Source organism: Oenanthe melanoleuca, chromosome 13 (genome assembly GCF_029582105.1).
Source record: "Oenanthe melanoleuca isolate GR-GAL-2019-014 chromosome 13, OMel1.0, whole genome shotgun sequence".
NCBI lineage: Eukaryota > Metazoa > Chordata > Aves > Passeriformes > Muscicapidae > Oenanthe > Oenanthe melanoleuca.
Window position 1 is genome coordinate 18,142,484 of NC_079347.1, and position 23,696 is coordinate 18,166,179.

The following is a 23,696-nucleotide window of genomic DNA, read 5'->3' on the forward strand; positions in this document are numbered from 1 at the left end:
CTTTGGCTTCCTCAGCTTTCTCTTGTGGTGTGCTGGAACCTTGATTATTGCTGCAGGACTGAGGCCAGGCCTGTGTGCAGCACTGTCCCAGACAAGCTGTTCTCTGAAGGAGCTGCTCACACGTTTCACTGGCAGCAGGAATGTCCCAAAGCTCCAAGGGCTGCCAGCTCTGCCCCCAGACCAGAGCTCTGCTCATCACTGGGCAGCACAATTGCTCAGGTTTGCCTTTTTCCTCCAGTGCAGGCTCTTTTCCCATTTCTGGGACTGCTGGAATTGTCCCCTCACCTGCTACTGCAGAACACTTGATCAGATACCAGCTCATTGCTGGGTGAAAATAGGACTGGAACCAATGAGTAAACACTGAGTTAGTTACTGAGTAACTTCTCAGGAGCCCTTCTCCATACTTGGGGAGTTGTTGAACACATGTGCTGGGGAAAAAAATGGAGCTGTGGGGTGGCCTGTTTGTATACAGAGCTGTGAAGAGGAGCCTGGGTGGTGCTCACACAAAAACCTCAAACATGGATTCAATGAATAATCAGTGAATAGTATTCCAGAGGCTCTCCATGCTCAGATTGGATTGAGAATACCAATGAAATGATCCCTGTCCTCTGCAGCTGCCAGGTCCAAGCTCTTGCCCTGCTGGAGAGCAGGTGAGGCCAGGCACAGCCCAAACTCTCAGCCTGTGCCCACTGGAGACCCTTTTGTCCTTCCCAAACAACATAGCCACAGGTGAGCAGATTATCTTTGTAGGAAATATGGAAGGAATGCCCAGTGCTCCCTTGAGAGACAGTACATAATAAATAATAGAGCTGTGGCCTGCGTAGCATTATCCAGCTTAGCTTGAGGGAAAAAATAGTGCCACAAAATCAGCTTATTTTTTAAACCCATCTGGAAACTAGTGGGAATTCATCTCACTGAATAAGGCCATTATAAATTATATCAGGCTTCATCACATATTTTTGGAGGCAGAGAGAACTTCATGCAGAGGCTTGAGTTGATTCAGAGTCACACAACATGGATGAAAGCCTCAGTGTGTGCCTTCTTTGCATTTTTATGAACAAAATATTTTAAAACAATTAAAAAGCTCCACAAAACAAAAACTGTGGCATGTAAAACACAACTTCAGAGTTGCCTTGAGCTGCATAAACTTTTACTGTACAACCTTCTCTCTCCCCCTAAGAAAACAGAACATAACCTTTTAAGAAAATTAATTCTAACTCATTTGTTGCATTAAATCTAACTACTTTCAGTTGGATTTAATTATTTTTTGTCTAGCCTGAGCTCTTGGCCTATGCACAGTGCCCCCAGGCTGGGTCAGCATGGGATGCTCCTGGAGTGGTGGGATGCTCAGGAGTGCTTCAGGTTGCAGGATGGAGAGACCCCACCTGGCGTCTCCTCTGTGGCCTTGGCAGCACATTGATGGAATTTTTCAGTGGTGCCCACGTGGGAGCTGTGGCTGCCAGCCAAGAGCTCGGCAGAAACAGCCCAGTGGTTAATGATTGACTGGTGAGATAACAGCCCAGCCTCCTGCTTGCTGCTTTCCTTTCCTTTCCCACTGCTGGGCACCAGAGCAGTGTCCAGCCTGGGGCAGTCCCTGTGGTGCCTCTGGAGCCCCCTGGCCCTGGGACACCCCAGGTGAGGGATGGGATCACTCTGGCACTTGGAGTGCTCTGGGGGCTCTCCAGGCTGGATTGCAGAGCTGCTGCTTCACTGGCTGTGAGATCTTTGCTGCAGGCACAGCTGGGATGGGGAACCAGAGCACTGGCTTCTGTTTTGTAAAGGGAATACTGGAGGTAGAAAATCACTCATTGTGAACGTGCCTTCAGATTGTTCCAGCTGAGAGGTAACCTGTGTGTGCAAGGTGTCCCTCCCATGGCAGAGGGGGTGGAACTGATGAGCTTTAAGCTTCTAACCCAAACCATTCTGTGGTTCTAACCAAACCAAACCTCTCTCTGTCAGTGTGTGTGTGTGTGTGTGTGTATTTCAGATGCCTGTACCTGGCTCATACTGTCCTCAGCAGTTACTGTGCTGGCTATTTGTATATTTGCTTCATGCAAGAATGGAAAGAACATTCTGATTACTCTGTTTTTTATATTGTGTTTGCTGTAAAGTCTGGAGAACATGATTCTGCTGATCCATGGTCTGAGTGACTGCTCCTTAGCCCGTGGATATGTGCATGTGTTTGGGGGGGATTCAGAGATACCCAGGTGCAGACCTCAGAGGGTCACAGTGCATGGTGGATGAGCCCACTGCTCTCTCCTGACAAGCAGCTTGTCCTTTATGTCAGCAGTGTCCCTGGAGCAGCTGGGGGATCCCACACATTCCTGGGACCTGACAGGGTTTGTGCAGTTTGTGTGATCCTGGGGCTGGGTGCAGGAGATGCAGCTGGCCATGCCAGACCTTCCTCACAGGGTTTGTGTGATCCTGGGGCTGGATGCTGGAGATGCCAGGTCCTTCCTCACAGGGTTTGTGCAGTTTGTGTGATCCTGGGACAGTATGCTGGAGATGCAGCTGGCCATGCCAGACCTTCCTCACAGGGTTTGTGTTATCCTGGAGCTGGATGCTGGAGATGCAGCTGGCCATGCCAGACCTTCCTCACAGGGTTTGTGTGATCCTGGGGCTGGATGCAGGAGATGCAGCTGGCCATGCCAGGTCCTCACAGGGTTTGTGTGATCCTGGGGCTGGGTGCTGGAGATGCAGCTGGCCATGCCAGACCTTCCTCACAGGGTTTGTGCAGTTTGTGTGATCCTGGGGCTGGATGCAGGAGATGCAGCTGGCCATGCCAGACCTTCCTCACAGGGTTTGTGTGATCCTGGGGCTGGATGCAGGAGATGCAGCTGGCCATGCCAGGTCCTCACAGGGTTTATGTGATCCTGGGGCTGGATGCAGGAGATGCAGCTGGCCATGCCAGGTCCTCACAGGGTTTGTGTGATCCTGGGGCTGGGTGCAGGAGATGCAGCTGGCCATGCCAGGTCCTCACAGGGTTTGTGTGATCCCTAGAGATGGATGCAGGAGATGCAGCTGGCCATGCCAGACCTTCCTCACAGGGTTTGTGTGATCCTGGGGCAGGATGCAGGAGATGCAGCTGGCCATGCCAGGTCCCTGCAGCATCATGGCACGTGTGTGGGTGCTCATGGCATCGTGGCAGCATTCACAGCTGGTTTGGGAGCTCCCAGAGAAGGGAAGGTGCAAAGTGTGCTGTCCCACCTCAGCAGTGTGGGGCAGGCAGGGCCAATGCTCTCACTGGGGAGGGATGCCCTAAACTTGTTGCAAAACCCCATCCAGGGCCAGGCAGCAGCTGGTGGGTGGTGCTGAGAGAGGAAAGCATCATGTTGGACAAGCAGGTGTCCAGGTGCTGTGTTTTCTGTCAGTCCTTTCTCCCAGCCAAGGGCTGGCTCCAGCACCTGCTGCCAAACTCCACATGCTCCCATCTGAGTCACCCTTCTGTAACAGCCAGCCTGGAAACAGAGGAAGGGGCAGGAAGTGTGCTGGAAAATATTAAAACCACATTTTGAAATGTTTAACTTGGGGCTGGAAGCTGTCTTAGGCACACAGGATTGCTCCAGGCCACCTGAACTTCAGGGCTTGTCCTCTGTGAAAGAGGGAAATGGGTGAATGTAACCAAATAATGGAGACAGAAATTAATTTGTAGCAGAAAAATTATCTTTAAAATGCTAAAATTATCAGTGTGTTGTAGTGTGTAAGGGACCAGTTGCACCCCTGCTGTGGATATGGACAGCCTGGAGTGTCACCTGTGTCTAACACAGTCACAGGAGCTCTGCTCTGCCCTTGAGTGTGCAGATTTCTGTGGGGTTTTTTAGCCTACATGCACTAATACATGTGTTAAATGGGCTAGGTAAAGGGTCTGGCAGGTAGACATTTCTACACAGAAAATAACTGCCTTGGTACAAAATGTACTTGGTGATCCTCCAGCACAGGCAATGTTTGAGGCTCATGGTGAACTGCAGGTCATGGAGGACTGATTTGGGAGCTCAGAGGGGAGTTTCTGTAGGATGGGTTAAATACAGAAAGGTGGATGTGCAGAACTCACAGCTTTCAGTTTGGATGTTGGTGTGAAGTGCTGCAGACAGGGAATCACTGTGCCTGGCTTGTATGTACCCAGCAGACCTGTCACTGAACCTGCCACTGCCTCTGAGTCACTCACCTGCCACCAGAGTGACCTGCCCTGGTCTCTCACAAAAGCTCTGAGTTCTGCCTTTTCCCAGGATTGAATTCATTTGTGCTTCCCCACCATTTTTCCTCTGACATCTCTTTAGCAGGTCTGAGGGGAGGCTGAAGGAGGGTGGGCTTAGTTTAGATTTTGGGCAGGAATTGTTCCCTGGCAGGGTGGGCAGGGCTGGCACAGGTGCCCAGAGCAGCTGTGGCTGCCCCTGGATCCCTGGCAGTGCCCAAGGCCAGCCTGGACACTGGGGCTGGAGCAGCCTGGGATGGTGGGAGGTGTCCCTGCCATGGCAGGGGTGGCACTGGGTGATCTTTAAGGACCTTTCCAACCCAAACCATTCTGGGACTGTGATACTCTTGGCAGACCAAGGGTTTCATTTCTGTCCCTCATTCTGAGCAACCCCCACTCCACCACTAAATCTGCTCTCAGGTAACTATGGGATATTTCCAGATTATTTTTAACTACTAATCCAGGTTTTCATTTTTTGTTGTGGAAACCAGAGATACATTTAGTGAGATTAAGCATAATGAATTCTGCCCAGACAAAAGCTCTGGGAAAATATTGGAATGCAGTATTTGCCAAAGGAACAGAGCAGTCTAATATATCCTTTCTTGTGTATATTTGGTGGTTTCCTTTTGTTCCACTGGAATGTTCTGCAGTATCTGGATATTGCATTACTGTCTGCCCCAGTCCAAAGGGAAGACACAATTATGTTTAACATCTGGATGAAACAGACTGAAAACAGACATTCTCTGGAAAGGAATAGTTTCTGTCTCCTGTGTCAAAATAAGAAAGACCCAATGGCTTTTTTAAAATACCAAATTAATTGTTATGACATCATAATCCTGGATTTATACACAAGAAAATGGAAGTGCTCATATTGTTTGCCAATTATATTTTACACTGGTGCTGTGAAAGACTGGAAAAGTTACATGGTATTAAAAAGAATTAATTTGTAGTTAGGAGGAGTGCTGGAAAGGTGAGAGGTTCTGCTCCTGCTGTGGGACTCAAATGATTTCATGGTCAGGCAGAGTCCTGGTGTGGCAGTGGATAACTGAAGTTTGTAAGATATACTCTGAGGTACAGGGAGATTGTTTGGTTAGATGAAGCTCCATTTGCACATCTAAAGTTGCAAAGCTCAGCAAAAAGCTTCTTAGTACATTTAGGGACTGGAGAATGAATTTTTTGATCCACCTGAGGCCATAATTTAAATTACATAAACACATATATTTATATACATAAATAATATAGATAAAATCCCACTGAATCAAGGCAAACTGGACACTTCCCCAGTCAGTGCCTCTGGATCCATCCTTGTCTAAAACTGGAGCTGCAGCAGGAATGTTTGTTCTCATTGCAGGTTTGTTTGTAGTTATGAAAACATAACTACAGCATGTAGAAACTGGAATCTGCAGTGCTGCTCTGACAAGGACACTTGGACTGCAATTACAGAGCCATCCATAAAGCTTCTGAGAACAGTTTTATATTAGAATTAAGCATGTGCAGGTGCCAGGAAACCACAATTCTTCGAAGATAAGATGACTTCATGACATTTCCCAGCTAGCCAACCCTCACTAGTAAGTCTGAGTGAGCATCAGCTCCCCCAGAGCTCTGATAAAGCTGGAAAATGCAAATTCTGACCCAGGCAGTGCTGGGAATACATTGGGCTTGGGATGTGTGGCAGCTGGTGAAGCTGCCTGTTGTAAGCACTTGGGTTGTTTCTAATTAATTATAGGCAATTGGTAATGAGCATGTTTTTAAAACTGTGTTTGCACAGGTTGCTAACCAACTACACCTCACAGGATTCTGGACTAAAACCATGTAAGTGGGAGGAGATGTTGACCTGGATTACCCCTGTTTAAAGGCCAGTTTCTTCTCCTGTGAGCTTGACTTGCTGCCTGAGCTGTGGGAAGCTCAGAGCTGCCAGGAGCAGGTCAGGGGGACTGTGAGAATTTTATTTTTCCCTGATGTTTCTTGGACAGCCTTGCTGTGAAGCAGTCATCATGGTAGAAATGAGAAAACATCTTTATTATCTATATTAATTTAATTCTATTAATTAGTTAATTAATAACATACATATTAATTCTAAAGACAAGTGTTTAAAAATCAACAGTGTCATTAGATATTTTTTCATTTGGATTTTTAGTACTTTAGAGTCTGCAATTTTTTTAATGCTCTTGTGGTTTTATAGCCTGTAAAAGCAGTATAGAGTTAAGTTTATGGCATCAAATGAGCTTGACTGGATTTTAAAAATAAATAAGGAAAATATGATGACATTAAAAGAGATAAAATGGAAATGGTTGGTAAGAAATGCATTCATTTGGGATTAAACTGATTTGTGGCAAAATAATTTTCTGAGGCTCACAGAGATAGAAAAAATAATAGTATTTGGTGTTTAATGCTGATGGAAACCAAGAGAAATTTTTGAGGCTGAATAAGGGAAGTAAGGGAATTCAAGGACAATGGAGAGGTATGCAATAGGTGACTGCTCTAATTAAAAGGTCAGACTTGTTTGGGTGCCCAGAAAAGGTCTCTCACAGGGCTGTGAATAATTGCCAAACCTGATCTTCCTCATTAAGTCTTTGGCTGGTGATTGGGCCACAGCCCTCACTCCAGAATCAGTTAATTTGGGCTACAGCTTTCCATCACCCGGTGGGCAAATGCTCCTGTCCCTCAGGGAGATGCCATCCCTAGGGAAAGGGACACCAGGAGGGTGTGGGATGGAGCCAGTCTGTGCTGTGGCTCAGCACAGCTCCCAGTCTGGTCTCTAGGGATCTCCTCCTTCTGCAGAGAGCCTGGCACAGCAGGCTGAGGGAGGTTTCTCTATGCCCCTTCACAGCAGAGGGGATACTGAGATGCATTTTATTATAGTTACTTGCATCATTCTCTAAATTTCTCACAACACTTTGATAGCTCTAGAAAGTCTCAAGTGTGTATCCATGGGTTTTACTGGAAATGTTTACATTCCCCAGACTATGGTGAAATTTATTTCTGTACACACAAGCATAAACCTCCTCTAAATGCCACTTAGGCTCTGTTTTGGCACTGTGTGACACTTTGGCTTCCCTGGCTCCCAGTAGCAGGGTGAGCCTTGCACTCAAATGGGAGATTTTGTCTGTGAGCATTGATGTACAATATCCTTGGTGGCCATTACCTACAGGCACAATAGCTCTGGACATTGCACTAAATAAATGGGGATTAGAGTCTTCAGAAATCTTAGCAAAAAAAAAAAGTGTGTTTTTTTCAGTCAACCAAAGGAATATCATCTGCTATGTTTGCCTTCCTGTTTGAAACTTAAAGTTGAAAGTCCAGGGGGATAAAATTGTTGATTATAGGCTAGAACACATAATAACAAGGAGAGAGTATCTGTTAAAAAGAAAAGGCTGAGAGAGAGAGAATAGTGACTTTCAGAGATGCTGGGCACAAAGGCAATGCAGCCACACTTTCCTGGATGTGGTGTCCTTCCATTTCTCTCACCCTTTCAGCAGCCATGTCAAAGCAATGGCATTTGAAGACTTTGGACATTTGTCCAGAAATTCTGGATATTTCAGAGTCTGGTTGTCTTGGGTTGCAATACAGGATGTGACCAGAAATGTGAATTCTGTCCCCACCTGCTGCAGCCGGGTGGGGCAGTGCCCCTGATCTCCTGGCACACATTATCTGCTCATGGGCCATCATTAAACCAGCTGGGCAATCATCTTTATCTTTCCACAACCCATCCTCCCTCCAGGAGATATCTCCTGTTCATGGCCAGTGAGTCCCAGGGCATGACTGATAAAATTCCATCATCCCACTGGGAGATGCTCCAGCCAGGGGAGGAGCCAAGCCTTTCCTACCCAGATAAAAACTGACATTTTGGACAAAAACTGAGATTTTTGACCTGATGACCTGCTGAAGGTTCCTGGGATGCCAGAGACCACACCTGGCTTCCCCAAGACTGGGGATTCTGCCTCTCCAGGTTGCCCTGGGAAAGCCAGGAGGATCACCTGCTGAAGCAAGAGTCTCTCAGGTGATCTTTTGGTAGCAATGAGATCTCACAGTCTGGGGAGCAGATGGGTCAGGTGCAGGCTGCAAAACAGATTGGAATCTGAAGAATTTCAGCAAATATTTACAGCCAGTGTTTACCCTTTGATAAGGAACAAATTCACAAATTTGGACATGACATAATAGTGGTAGGTTGGTCAAGGTGTTTGCTTTGTGTTCTGCACACTTGTTCTCTCCTGGAGAGCACTTGTGTGCTGTGGTTTGATCCAGATTAACAGCTGTGGGTTTCCCCTTCATTTTCATGTAGCCATTTGTATAAAAAGGACAATTACACAACAAGAGAGCTAGGAAGGTTTGAACTGTGCTTGTGTTTATTAAGGAGAATTCTCATTTTTGCTTCTCTGATGGAAAGATTGTGTTGGTCACTTCAAGGGAGCTCCACAAGCACACAAATTATTTCAGACTGTGTTATGTGCCAGGGGCCATTTCTCCTGGGTGGTTGAGGGCAAACCAGAGACTTGATAGAGAGAATAGCTGTGTTTCTGATGGGTGATGATTTCTTTGGGCAAGCATTGTATGTAAGTGCAGGTGAGTTACAGATCAATTATGGCACCTAGCAAACTCTAAGTGAGGTCAAACAACACCAAACTGTAATTATAATAAATCTTGCCTTTATAAGACAGGTAAGTTGTTCACTGACTGTGGTCTGGAGTCACTAGGTTTTCTCTGATTTCTTTTAAATCAGAGTTAATTTGCCAGACATGAGGCTTTGATATACTGAGTTGGCTGCAAAGAATTTGAGATTGTGCAGTGCAAATCACCTTTCCCTAGAACAGAACAGGTTGGTGTGGATGGAAGTTAAGTTAGCCTCTGTTTTTAACAACAAAAAAACAACAAGCAGACAACTTTGGAACTTAATAGGTTGGTAGTGGCTTTATTTCTTCCTTGGGCATGGAGTGAATACACTTTCCTGTATTCCTACACTGTTAATAGACTTCCCTTCATCTTTCAGTGGTTTTGGTTCTGATATACTTTAATTTAACATTTTTCTTCTTGCTTTCAGTGGTGTACAATGCAAATATTTCAAGCTGGTCTGGAATGGCACGTGGTGTTCCAGCCTTGCCAGAATATATCTGAGACCCAGAGACAGCACAGTCCATGAGGGAGCTCTGCTGAGAACAATAATGTCATTGTTTTTAATGACATTAATAATTTTCTCTTACACAGGAAAGAGAGGGTAGCTTCCACAAAGTTCTTTGAACACATTGAGATAATCGATTCTGCTGCCAGAGTTTAGGAAATACCCTCTTCAAAAGAAATAAGACAAGTTTTCTCTAAGGTGTGTTTCAGCATCAGTCAGAGGTTCTTACCTCAGTCTTCTAAGATACTGAAATTGTATTTCCTATTACTTCTGGTATCATCATAAAACCTGTCATAAATTCTTCTCTGTATTGCCAACTTCACTGTAAATCCCAACAAGGAGGAAACAATGGGGGAAAGAGATCCTGGGAATGGCTGGTGTAGGAAACCAGAGCAGTACTTCCACTGATAGAGGGGAACTAAATCACAACAGCTACTTGGGTTCTACCCATTGCTGTGAAAAGTTAGAGCTAAATTCTCACTGTAAATCAGGGTGGCTCCATTAACTTCCCTGGAACTGTGTCAGCACATCCCAAAGACTTGGCTCAGCCTATTCACAGCATCATCAGTGAGAGCTGCCTGGAGAAGCTCCACTGGAGAAAAATGTGATTGAAACAAGAAGATGAGAAGGACAGAGCACTCTTCCTTCTGGATCTCTTGTGGAATTGGCTCTGTGGGGTTGGATCCTGGGCACCCCCAGGCACAGCTGAGCTCCCCCAGCTCTGTGGGACCCAGAGATCTGCACAGCTCAGGATCCCAGGACACTGCCTGGGAAATGCAACTGCAGTGGTGCACAGTGACACCCTCCCAGCCTGCAGGAGTGTCATTGCAATTGTTCAACTGCTTTTTTCCTCAGTGGTTTCAGAAAATCCAAGGTTTTCCTTTCACCAAGTACCTAAGGTTTTTATTTCTTTAAATTCCTCAATACACCATGGTGAAAAAATGGGGAATGGCATCACCAGCCACTGGTGCTTCCTGTTTCCTTTGGGACCCTGTTATTCATGGAAAGACAATCACATTTCACAACTGTGTTTTAAATCTTCTGTAAAAAGAGAGAGAGAGCTCCAGACATCCTTGAGTTGGTTTCTTACTGAAATGTTAAAAAAACAGACAAACACCAAAAAAAACCCCCCCAAAAAACAGCAGGCAAATTAGCACTTTGTGATGTTAAGTTGTTTTCATTTCCCAGAAACCAGTTAATTTATTTAGTGTGCCTCACCAGTCCAAGTTTCATTTATAAATCAACTTGTGTATTTTGGCTCCTATCCATCTCTTCCTTTGGCTCACAATGAATGATACCAGGACTGTCTTTGAAACAAAGCAGAAATGTGATTTTTAATTTTTTTTTTTTTTTATGAAAGAGAAACAACCCCCTGAAACCTCTCTTTCTGCCAGCTTTTTGAGGTCCCACCACATAAATATGATATTGGCAATGGCAAATTAGTTGAGTTCAACCTTTATGAATAAATCAGACATGTAACATTCTGACACAGTTTGTGTCTCCTCAGAAGGCCTTTCACTGGAGCAGCTTGTCAGTGAAGCTTTTCAAGAGTGTTTCCTTTTTTTTTTAACAATTAATCAGTTTCTAGAGCTGGTTTAAATGAGAATTACTAAACAAGGCTGCTGGTTATGACCACCCTGGTGGCAGGTTCCTGCCTGGAGCACATCAGGGAGAAGCAGAATTGGGGTCATGCTGTGTGTGTAAGAATCTCCTGCTTGTCTTCTCTTGGCCCATTGCTGCTTTTGGGAATCCATTTCTTGAACTAAACCCTTGGGCACCATGCACAGCAATTAGAGAGGAGCTGCCAGGTGCTGCTGACAAACACAGGCTGTTTTCCAGACTCTGCAAAAATTGTGTATTTGTCATACGTGAACTCTATGCCAGTGCTTTTTCGTAGTCCATTTGCAGGGGAGTTCTGAGCTGCAACCATAAATATTTGGCCATCTTTTAAAATCTGTGCCTTGGGATTGACTGCAGAATGTCTCATCATGATGCTCTGTCAGTCTCAAGCCACTTTTTTTAGGACTCTGGGAAAGGTTTTCCAAGATGTGCCATGAGAATCCTCCCACTGAGTCTTTTTCACACATTTCTCTTTCTTTTTAGAATCCTCTAGGTATTACTGGAATGTAACTGTAGAGAAAAGTATTCATCTCTAACAGCTCGGTTTTAATCAGACTTGGATTTCTGGAAACACTACAGCATGGCTTCAGCTGGGAATGAGATAGAAAGATGGACTCACAGGCAGGGTGGCAGAAGTGGGAAGCTGGCAGAGCCTGTGGCCTCTCCTGAAAATGATCATCTTTTGTCAGTGAAGTCAATCAGCAGCGTGGACCCTCTCCTGCACCTCCCTGGGAAGGCAGACTCTGCTTACAGCTCCTTCTCAGGAGGATCAGGTGCTCCAGAGTACCCCACACCATCATGCCAAGGTGAAAACTGTGTGCTGCCAGAGCAGGTCCCATACATGGACTTGGAATATGTAACAGGGATTTACCATCTCAGTGCTGCACACCCTGACCTCAGCTGCCCCCTGCCCTGCAAGGCACCAGAGCTGGGCACCCACAACAGCTCTCACAGCAGCAGTCTCACAGATGGCTGTGGAATTGCTCCCACCCAAAGGACTTCAGCTCAGGAGCCTGCAGCCCCACAGCTCAGCAGTTATCACCCTGACATCACTGCCAGACTCTGGGAGAAGCCAGGAGAGAGGCAGGGCTCTGCAGGGCACCCTGAGAGCAGCGTGCAGGCAGCTCCTGGCGTGCAGCCCCAGCCTGCAGGCAGGGATGGGCCATGGAGACAACACTGGGGTGCAGGTACAGAGCAAGGTGTGGGGCCTAATAGGGAAAGGACTCTGGAAAACAAGGGCCTTTCTTCTCACTATACAAATAAGGTATCAAAAGTTCAGGCATTAAAGACAGAGGAAAATGGAGAGTGGAGTCCATCACAGCAACCTACAAAGAGAAGCAATCCACACATTTTCAGCAGACCTCGTTCATTCATTTTGCAAGAATATTTAAAGACTGACCCTGTAGCAAATGTGCCCAAAAGACTTTCTGCTTATAATTCAGGTCATGCTAATAAAATTCCCAAAGAGACAAGCTCCAAATCCCATCACCAGGCACATTCCAACCCCAGTGCTGTTAATGATACACAGGAAGTCAAACAGTGTCCCAGGGCAGTGTGTGAGCCAAGTGCCAGAGAAGCAGCTCTGCCAAGCCCTGGGCCAGGAGCCAGCCAGAGCAAAGAGTCCTTGCCTTGTGCCCAGAGCCCACTCTGTGCTGGATGGCATTCAGACATGGCTCAGGGTGTGTTTGAGGACAGTTCACAATTAAAATATATGGAGAATGCTCTTCCAAATAAAAATGCTCCCAGGAAGCTGAACAGTTATGCAGGCAAAAATCAGTGCTATGATTCTGAAGGAAAAATTCTGAGCAGTATTAGGGAACCTGTCCCAAACCAGCAAAGCAAAGTGCAGAGATCAGCATTGTGCTGCAGCTGCAATGCTGTGGAAGTGGAGGGGTTGGATCAGGGAAGGAAGCAGTGCTGTGATGGCACAAGCCAAGTGGCTTTGTTCAGACCAGAGGGAGATTCCACATTTCAGTCACTATGTGAAGCCCAGAAAGAAAACCAGGGTAACAACAGCAGTCCTGACCTCAGCATGTGTCTGGAAGAAGAGAAACCTCTTGTTCAGAAACCCCAGCCTGCATTTCAAGCACAGCTCTTCAGACAGCTTCAGGAGGAGCATGCTGGTGAAGAAATAACCAGGCAGGCAACTCCCATGCTTTACCACCTTTCTGCAGGGAAAACCACCCGTGTCCGACTCCCCAGCAAGGACTCCAGGAGCTCACCAAAGGAAATCCCACCAAGGAGCTGCACTGCCTCAGCACAGTGCCCAGAGATACCAAGGGAAGGGCATCAGCTTCAGAGGAGCAGCTACCACCATCAGCACAGTGCTGGTAACCTGCTCCAGAACAAAGATCTCATTGTTAGCAGTCCTGCATCACCCACAGAAGACAGCTTCCAGAATGACTATATAGAGAAACTTAAAGTGGCTCAGAGAAAGGTTCTCAAAGAAACCTCCTTTAAAAGAAAAGACTTACAGATGAGTTTGCCTGTCAGACTGAGACAGAAATCCTCTAAAAGGCCATCAATTGAACACCTTCGGTCTTTCTCGTTATCCAGTGCAGGCAAGGATGCCAAACCTGCTCCTTGCTCCCCTTCTCATCTAGAATCCTTGGAAAGTTTCAACAGAAATGAAGAAACACAGAGGCCACAAAAAGATCAAGGAGGGGGAAGGAAAAGGGTAACCCAAGAGCAGAAGAAACTGTGCTACTCTGAGCCTGAGAAGCTCCATCACCTCATGGATAAGGAAGTGTCATGGAGTCAAGCTAGGGTTGAAATCTCTGAGCAAGATGCAGTGGCATCCAGGAGGAGGGGTCTGGAGAACAGAGGAAGGGCATTTTCCAGTTCAGGTGTCTCCAGGACAGAGCTGAAACAAATCCAGCACAGTGCCCTGGTCAAATACATGGAACGAAAGATCAGCCAGAGACCAGGCAGCTCACACCTCCCCCTGCATAAGCCACCCCTGCAGAAGAGGCTGTCAGATCCCAGAGGGCCTTCTGGCCACATTCCCAACCCAAATGGGAGCAGCAAGATGCAAAATGATGAGGTTTTCTGCCAACTTCTCTCTGAACAAAAATCACCAGATATTTTTCCTCCCCCTCTGAACGTGACCAGCAGGTGCAATCCCAGGGGAGGGGATGGGAGCTGTGCCAGCAAGTGTCCATCAGCTGAAAGTCTCCCCCAGGCAGGTGGTTCTGCATCTGGGAGAGCTCCTGAGAGACCAAAATCCACTCCTTCCTCTACACAGGTAAGAAACCAGTACCTAAAGAAAGTCAGGAGGGTCTCTGGCACTTGGAAGATGCATTTGCAGAGAACATGTGTTGTGTGCAGGAGGCTGTTTGTTATTGTTATTATTATTATTATTATTATTATTATTATTATTATTATTATTATTGTTAATGACAGCAAGAATGACAGAAGATATAGAAGATATATATATATAGAAGTTATAGAGCATTTATGAAATAGGAATTTCATAAATGACCAACCTTTCCTGGCTCCTGTATTTGAAAGGCAGTAGCTGTCAATATTGTTGAGGAGAATAAAGAAGATAAAGGGGAAAAAAAAAAAAAATTAACATACCACTAAAATTACCCTACTGAAGAGACTGATAAACTCCCACCAATGCTGAATTTCTGAATTGTTATGAGAGGAGAGGTATCTTTTGTTGACAGCTGTTCTTTTGGTTTTCTAGGGGGAAAGAAATGGATGCTACCTAGGAAGAGCATTATAGCAATTTAATTAATTAAAAAAGAGGTAGACAAAAACACCCCTAAAGATTAAAAAAAAAATTTAAAAAAAAAAAAAAAATAAATAGAAAACCAAACCTTTCCCCCTAGAAAAAACAACAACAACCAAACACAAAAACACCCAACAAAACAAACCACAAACAAAGAAAAAAGCACAAACCTCGGTGAACCTACTTGGAGATCTACCATCAGTTTCCCTTTTTGGGGATAACAGATATGGGAGTAAAATGTAGCAGCTGTCTCTCCTGAAATGCTGGTTGTCCCAGTGCTGTTTTCCCTTCCAGGACCCGTGCAGATGTGCCAGAGGTGCAGCAGCAGCGTGCTGGAGCTATGGGAGCTGCCCCAGGTAAGGCTGTGCCGTGTCCCCAGGGAATCCTTCCTTGTCCATGCGGGAATATTCACCCGGACCGGCTGGGTACAGGTCCCTGAGCAGCTGTCCCTGCACAGCCGAGCTCCGTCCCATCCCTGGGATCACAGCTCCCTCCCCCGAGCTCGGCAGAAAACAGCATTTCCAGCAGCTCGGACATGCCCAGCCCTGGAGGATGTGTGTGATCAGGTGCAATAGGGGATTTAAAAGGAAAAAAAACCAACTGTGCTGTTTACACATCAGTAGCTAGGAAATTTGTGTTTTAACTCTCCATAATTGCTTTGCTCCTCAATTGATTTGAGGAGCATCAAGGGAGATAAACATCTGAACGCTGTCTCAGCAAGGCAGTGATGCTGAACTCTTCTGTAGTAAAAGGATTTCCTCTCTTTCAAAAACATCCCAGTGGTTTCTGGAGACTTGAATGGCTTATGGGAAAAAAAATGAAATTTTTTCTTAAATTTCCTAGTTTAGTGGGTTAGCATAAAAGTTAACTGAAAGTTGCAGAGAGAACCATCACATCAGAAACATTGATCACAGCTCTTAAACAGTCTGCAAGAATATCTGTTATGGAGGGAATGTCTCAAATAAAAGGAACTGTGTTCTTCCTTACAGCTTCCGTGATGCTGAGAAAGATGGATCCAAGCATCACGAACCTACTGACATAACTGGATGTGTGTGTGGCCAGGATGAAAAGGAGCAGGCTCCTGAAACTTCTGTTCCTGTCCCGAGGAGTGGCAGCAGGGAGAGCCCTGGAGTGGAGGAGCAGTGCAGAGCTCAGTCTCTGCCTGGGGATGCTGCACCCAGCTGCCAGCCTGGCCCTCCTCCAGAGCAGGGAGTGCATCTCCCCACAGCACCAGCCCAGCCCCAGCAGGGAGACACAAACCCTGCCCAGCAAACCGTGCACAGCAGAGAGACACTCCTGCCCACCAGGAGCCTGCAGTCCTCCGAGGACCAGCAGTACCAGGAGCTTGCCATGGAGATCCTGGCCAAAGACAGCTCTCTGGTGGGTGTCCTCATGCCTCATCCTCTGAGGAAAACTGCTTTGGACCTGATGGAGGGGTTGTTTCCCCTTAACATTTCCGTGCTGGATAAATCACGCAGGAAAAGGGGAAAGGTGCAGACTGTGCAGGAGAATGAGTAAGTAAACAAACCAAATTGTCCAGCACTTTGGTCCATTTTAATGTACATACTGTAGTAAGATGAACTTGAGCACGCTGTTTTATTTTTGTTTCATTAGAAAAACATACACCTTTCTGATTTACATACCAAGAAATGCCTGAGGCTAAGTGTATGTGATGGAAGAAAAGTGGTTCTGTGGTTCTTTATTAAAGGGACTCTGACAGACCTAGGCTGCAAATCTTTTGCTCTATAGCTTCTAAAAAAAATCAGAAGATCTGTGATGAGAAGAGAGTGATCCTGAAGTCAAAATAGATAAAACCATTAATGTTTGTGAAAAAAACTGTGTTTGCTACAGGTATTTATTTTCTGTTCCAATAGCAGGAAAAGTCATGGAGATGGACCAGAAGAATGTCCAAAATCTGAGCAAGAAACCAAGCAAAGAAACAAAGATCCTGCCTATATGGCAAACCAAGTCCTGAAGAGGAGCAGAGACAGCACAAACAAGCTAGATGACATCACATCTAAGAAAGTATGTAGATGACCATCACAGGAACCACTGTTTCTCCATCATGGAATTCCTATTAATGTCATCATTACTATGGATATTTTTATCCCAATAATATTTCACAAGTAACTGAATCAATTTTTGCCAGTAGTCAAAGTCCTGGCAAACTGGCACATTGATCATAAAATGGCAGCATTTTCCTGCCTGGTTTGACTCAGATCTCTCATCATAAAGGTTTCCTTGCACAGCCAGCTCTCTGCAGAGCAGCAAACTCCCAATTTAACACTTAAATCTAATCTCAAAATCTGTGAAACAAATTAGAACTGGCAGCCTAAATAAGAAATATTCTTTACTCTGAGAGCTGGCAGCAGCTTCTGCACACTCCAGTGTCCATTTAATTCCATACCTGCAGAGAATGGGGGACACAGCTGGGCAGCAGTAGAGGTGTGGAGCTTGGAAGGGTGATATGTGGCTGTGCAGGGTTAGGTGGGCTTTTCCCCTGGCCATGCTCCATCTCAGGTAATGGCAACCTGCCTTCCTGGAGCTCCTCCTGCTTTGCTCATTAGCTGCTGTTTTACTGCTGCTCCTGTCCATGGTGCACTGGCCAATTTCCACAGAATTGGTGGTGTGCTCCTGCTCGAGGCTTTGATCCATATAATGTGCCTATGAAACAGGCTGCTCTGATCACTTTTCTACCCAGGCACTGTGGCCTGCTTGAATTGCCTGTGGAACTGGCTTTTTCTGTTCTTCCAAAGTCAGTTCTTCCAAAGCTTGGTACAGAGCTGGGATTTCATGCTCATGTCTTAGAACAACAACTCTGTGTAATCATGTTGTAATCTTTATTGCACTTCCCTTCTGACTGATTGGAAGCTCTGTGAGCCAGAGAATATATCACCAGCTAAGGTGATTACCAGTAATTCGCTTTTCAGAGCTTGAGAATTAAGTACAGCTTAGAAAATACTGGCTGGTTTTCTCCGCCTTTTTTCTTTCCTGTAGCTTAAAATCATTTTAAAAGTCACAAACTCAGCGAAGGATCCATTCTGTAGAACTGTGGCTGTGGATTCTCTGGAACCCCAGGTGCGGGTTTTCTCTGGCAGTGATTATTTTCCCGTCCGCAGCTGGAGCTGATGGCCAGGCTGCAGCGCAGGCTGCGGGCGCTGCGGGAGGAGCGGGAGCAGGTCCTGTCGGAATCCCGGGAATGCGCCCGCTGGGGCGAGCGGCTGGAGCGGCGGCTGCGGGAGCTGTGCTCGCCCGGCGAGCTCCGGCGCTACTGCGCCTTCCTGGGCGACCTGGAGAAGGTGCTGAGCCTCCTGCTCTGCCTGTCCTGCCGCCTGGCCCGCGTCCAGAGCGCCATCAGCCGCGTGGACGGCAGCACGGGGGCCGAGGAGAAGGTGAGCTGGTAAAACTGAGCACATTTGGGCTGCTATAGACAATTCTGAATAAAGCCAAGCCTTACTCTGTAATGTGTGCACCAGCCAAACTGTATTCACCTGCTTTTTTCTGCCCATTTTACTGTTCTTTCACACACTGAGCTGTTTCCTGTATATTAGCATGATGGATGCAGCACAGGGGCTGAGGAGAAGGTGAGCTGGTAAAACTGAGCACATTTGGGCTGCTATAGACAGTTCTGAACAAAGCCAAGCCTTACTCTGGATGGTGTGCACCAGCCAAGCTGTATTTAGCTGCTTTTTTCTGCACATTTTACTGTTCTTCACACACTGAGCTGTTTTCTGTACATCAGCATGATGGATGCAGCACAGGAGCTGAGGAGAAGGTGAGCTGGTAAAACTGAGCACATTTGGGCTGCTATAGACAGTTCTGAATAAAGCCAAGCCTTACTCTGGATGGTGTGCACCAGCCAAGCTGTATTTAGCTGCTTTTTTCTGCACATTTTACTGTTCCTTCACACACTGAGCTGTTTTCTGTACATCAGCATGATGGATGCAGCACAGGAGCTGAGGAGAAGGTGAGCTGGTAAAACTGAGCATATTTGGGCTGCTATAGACAGTTCTGAACAAAGCCAAGCCTTACTCTGTAATGTGTGCACCAGCCAAACTGTATTCACCTGCTTTTTTCTGCCCATTTTACTGTTCTTTCACACACTTACCTGCTTTCTGTATATCAGCCAGGTGGACGGCAGCACAGGAGCTGAGGAGAAGGTGAGCTGTGGGAATACTGAGCAAATTTGGGCTGTTATAGACTTTTCTGAACAAAGCCAAGCCTTACTCTGGATGGTGTGCACCAGCCAAGCTGTATTCACCTGCTTTTTTCTCCATATTTTACTGTTCTTTCACACACTTAGCTGCTTTCTGTACATCAGCATGAGGGATGCAGCACAGGGACTGAGGAGAAGGTGAACTTGTAAAACTGAACACATTTGGGCTGCTATAGACAGTTCTGAATAAAGCCAAGCCTTACTCTGTATGGTGTGCACCAGCCAAACTGTATTTAGCTGCTTTTTTCTGCTTATTTTACTGTTCTTTCACACACTTAGTTGTTTTCTGTGCATCAGCAGGGTGGATGGCAGAACACAGGCTGAGGAGAAGGTGATCTTAGTAACACTGAGCAAATTTGGGCTGCTATAGAACATTTCTGAACAAAGCCAAGCCTTACTCTGTAATGTGTGCACCAGCCAAGCTGTATTTACCTGCTTTTCTGCATGTTTTACTGTTCTTTCACACACTGAGCTGTTTTCTGTATATCAGCATGAGGGATGCAGCACAGGAGCTGAGGAGAAGGTGAGCTGCAGCAATACTGAACAAATTTGGGCTGCTATAGACGTGTCTGAATAAATCCAAGCCTTACTCTGTATGGTGTGCACCAGCCAAATTGTATTTAGCTGCTTTTTTCTGCACATTATACTGTTCTTTCACACACTTAGCTGTTTTTCTGTATATTTCTTAGTTTAGACCAGTGTTTGTAACAATTGCATGAAATGAATCGTTTTTAAGTGTTTTTCGACAACTTGTTGAAACCCTTCAAATCTGCTGAAACATAAACTGTGCTAAATCAGAAGAAAAACAAAATGCCAAAATTGAAAGACTCAGAATAAAAGTGGACAGCAAAGCTTTAAACAACCACCAATCATCACCTTTGAAAAACTTTGCAAAGAGTGTAAACAGCATAAAACCACCAAACAAAAAACAATTTGAAATAATATTTCACTAAATGGGTTTGTCCTAGCAAGCAGGAAGGTGTGGTCATAACTTGAGATAAAACTCACTGTAGTTTAACTCAGCTAGCCAGCTTTGATGGAAAAAAATGAGGAATTGTCTCATGTCACCAGGAAATCATTTCAACTCTTGGAAAGTCTCATTTTTTTCTGAAGAAGAAAAGATAAATGTATCCCAGGAATTGTGCTTCCCTGCTGTCCTCATTGCTCTTAGACATGTTTTATTAATGCAATACCTGCTGTTATCTCTCATTTGGGAATTGGAAAAGCACAGAGTTGGAATAACTGCAGTTTTCTGGAGCTGTGTTGCTGCTGACCTGTGTCTGTGGAGGTCCATCCTAATTCACACACAGAATAGCACTAAAAAGGTCCTTCCATGCAGTGTGACACGGAGAGCCAGGACTCACCTCTTCCAAAATGTCAGTTGTGTTAAAGGGAATCATTTTAAACACTTCTGCTTTATGGAAGGCAGGGAGGGTGTTCTTTCTCTAGTATTGCATTTACACTCTTCACAGGAAAGACATTTAAATAATTTATTCAAATATTTGAATAAAATGCCTAATAAAGACTTGGTTAAGTGCCAACATTTTTAACAACCATCTCCCACTAACTGCACTTGCCCTCATGTCAGCAAAACCAGCAGTCTCAATCTTTGACTCCTTTTTTAGGGTGTCAGTAATGACCTTTGCTCTGTGCCCTATTTATGGACACTGTCCTGAAACAGGACATTTTCCAGCAGTGTAATCCCTATAAAAATTATTACAGCTGAATGAGAATTAGCTAAAGGTGAAAGGTGTAAAAATATCCTGTAGAACAAGCAAAGCCCAGCTCTTTAAAAGTAACTTTTGATGAACAGTTACTGTCTGCATCACAGTTATTTTATCACACTGATGCCTTTTCATGGCATTAAAAAATTGAGAGCCAGACACAGTTAAGGGATAAAGGGTTTTTACCTTGGTATTTAATAAGGATCTTTATGGTGCTAAGGTGGAACACCCCAAAATGCACACACAATAGATTGTGTATCCAATTTATAGAAATTAATTTATTAATTTATGCAAATTAACATACCTAACAAAGATGCCCCAATGGATGAATGGTGTGATCTCCCCTCATCCCAAGGAATTCCCCCCTGAGTGGGCTAAATCTTAATTTACAAGGTATGTTCTAGAGGGGGCCTTGGTTTTTTAAGACAGCTTTGAGCTCTCTGGCCTCTAGGGTGTTTGGTGTCTTAACAGAAAACTAGGACTATGCTAAGTTATCAGACTTAAGAAATTACAAATATGCATGCTAAGGGTACTGAGGATATATAAAAGCTAGATAAATGTATATAAAATAAAAGGCAAAAATCATCTTTTATAGAAGCCAATCTATCTTTTTAATATATCAGTGACACTGGCCACATGCAACACACAAAACACAAATATATGTGCCTCAGAGAGCTTCTAATTGAGTGAGGATTGTTACAGGATACTTTAAAATGACCAGAATGATAAGTATATTGATTTTTTTAGGAGAAGTGAGCTTTGATGTCATTTACCTTGTCTTTATCTTAGAAGCCACAAGAATGAGTAATTCAAATGAGAAAAAACTCAGGTGGAACACAAAGCCCACAAGAGGAAGTAATTAAATTAAATTAAATTAAATCAGCTGTGGCTCCCAGGTGGAGGAGTGGAGTCTGGCAGGAGTGATGGGTGCTCATGGTGTGCTCTGTTTTTGGTTCCAGCAATCACTGAGTGAGAGGCACCAGCTCCTGTCTCGACAGAGGGAGGATGCAAAGGACCTGAAGGAGAATCTGGACAGGAGGGAACGTGTGGTCTCTGGAATCCTTGCCAAATACCTGACAGAGCAGCAGCTCCAGGACTATCAGCACTTTGTTCAAGTCAAGACCTCCTTGCTGATTGAACAGAAGGACCTCGAAGAGCAGATTAAATTTTTCAAAGAACAATTAGAAAATCTTGACCAAAGCATCCCCATCTAACACCCACCACCAGTCCAGACATTTTTATATGTTACATGTGATGTTTTCCTGGAAATCCACAGTTGGGTGGATTCTTCCAACCCTGTTTGTGCCACAGCACTGACAAGTGTTTAGATGCCCTGGGATGCTCCAGGCACACTCTGGGTGTGCCCTCCACCTGGACAAAAGCACCTCACAGTGTGCAGCAAACTGCCTGTGGACATGGCTGATAGGATTCCTTGCTCCTATCAACTGAAATGTGTATTTCCCCTTCTTCTTGTCTGTCCATCTGTTTCCAGATTTACATCATCTCAATAAAAATATTGTGCCTCTTGTGGGTGGGTTGAGCATTTGAAATGAAAAATTGTGTGGGTGTTCAGATTTGAATTGGTGATTGCACAAAGCCATAGCAAATGTTATGGACCATTTGAGTTGCTTCTACTCTTTATATGTGTGACACAGTAAAAATACACTGTAATGAAAGAAAATAATTACTTCCTTTCTTGAGAGCTGCCACCCATGAGTCTGTCCTGGCTCTGTGTAATCCTGGCAGGTTGTTCAGAGCAGGTCAGAAAAGGGTGGTGTTCATGGGCATCAAAGGGCAAATCAGTGATGGAGCCAGTATAAGTGAACAGTTTTGGGACTCATAAACTCTCAGCTCACTCCTGCACAGCCATTTGCAAAGTCTTTGCTGTGCTTTTGAAGAATTTATTTTTCAAGCAGCACCTTCAGGGGGTTGTTTTTAGGCAGTTTTCAATTGTCAGCATGCACAAAAAGCCTGGAAGAGATTATTCCATTTCAATGAGACTATGTATAAATCCCTTGGCAAAAATCTCTTAAGCCAGTGTTTGCATTGAGTCAAACCAGTGATGTTGCTGTATTTAAAATCTCAGTGTGTTTTGTTTGCAAGAATTCAGTGAGAACAATATACAACCTAAACTACATACCTAGACCATGAATAATGCAGCCATTAATTAAACTCAGGTTTCTTCCACAGCCAAAAAGAAGTTCATTGTGCCATGGTCCTGGGCTTTACCAAGAAATGTTCTGCTAGTGGTGTGTGTCCTGGCTGCAGTAAGTACCATGACTGAGAGAAGCTGTCCTGCTCCTGAAGAATCTTCTTTGGAATTGCATGTCACTGGGCACAAGAGCTCTGGGATACAGTGACCAAGCTGCTGAGTGTACTGAGGTTGTCTTAATGCCTGAGGGAAAATGGCCAGACACTGTAGATCCTGTGAGTAATCTGCAGTGGTTCTCAGAAGGCCATAAATACAGGCTTTTAATACATAAATCTGAAAGCTGCCTTTTTAAATTGCTCTTTAAAATAACTGAATTAATGTTAATGGACTCAGAGGAGAATTTATGAAATACAAGCAAAGTTAAATGAGCTGTTTGTATGATTTGAGAAGCCTGACTTGAAGGTGCACTTTATTCTTATTATTCCTAGTTGAGGGAAAAACATCTAATTGGAAATAGGTGTTTTGTAATTGAAGCTAATGCTTGCTTTTAAGGGGAAAAATGAGTCTGCCTTGTTTAGCTTATCTTTTTAAGGTGTTGTGCCATGGGGAGATTGCTACCCCTTCCACAACTGGCACTTGCACATATACTTCAAAGAGCAGTAATTAAAAATAACTTTTATTCTGTTAAAAAAATGAAAATAGACTCCTTGGTATAGTGTTAGACTGTAAATTCCAGGCAAAATGAAAAATGGACACAGTGATGGCATCAGAACTTCTCTGCAGGCAAGCAGAGAGGCCCTTTCAAAGCACCAGCAGGTCTGGATTATCAGGTGGGTCTCAGTTTTGACACTGATTATTTGTTAAAAAATTTTTGGGCAGGTAATGGTGAGAGTTCATGCTGGGCTTCAGCCATGTGCAGCATTCCTGGCACACCAACATA

General features: G+C 44.9%; 1 protein-coding gene across 4 annotated transcripts; it reads left to right on the plus strand.

Annotated features, from left to right (window-relative positions):
- The first annotated feature begins 1,555 nt into the window (after nt 1-1,555).
- SHROOM1 (shroom family member 1) lies at nt 1,556-22,735 on the plus strand. Of its 4 annotated transcripts, none has more exons than XM_056502455.1 (7): nt 1,556-1,635; nt 11,412-14,172; nt 14,959-15,020; nt 15,654-16,178; nt 16,539-16,689; nt 17,784-18,056; nt 21,564-22,735. In XM_056502455.1, the coding sequence occupies exons 2-7, from the start codon at nt 11,509-11,511 to the stop codon at nt 21,816-21,818; spliced, it is 3,930 nt and encodes a 1,309-aa protein (XP_056358430.1). In that variant the 5' UTR covers nt 1,556-1,635; nt 11,412-11,508; the 3' UTR covers nt 21,819-22,735. The 4 variants fall into 4 exon arrangements, with proteins under 4 accessions (XP_056358430.1, XP_056358432.1, XP_056358431.1 ...); XM_056502456.1 differs by lacking the exon at nt 1,556-1,635 and adding an exon at nt 5,989-6,004; XM_056502457.1 differs by lacking the exons at nt 17,784-18,056; nt 21,564-22,735 and having other exon boundaries at nt 15,654-16,044; nt 16,539-16,665.
- Nucleotides 22,736-23,696: the final 961 nt, after the last annotated feature.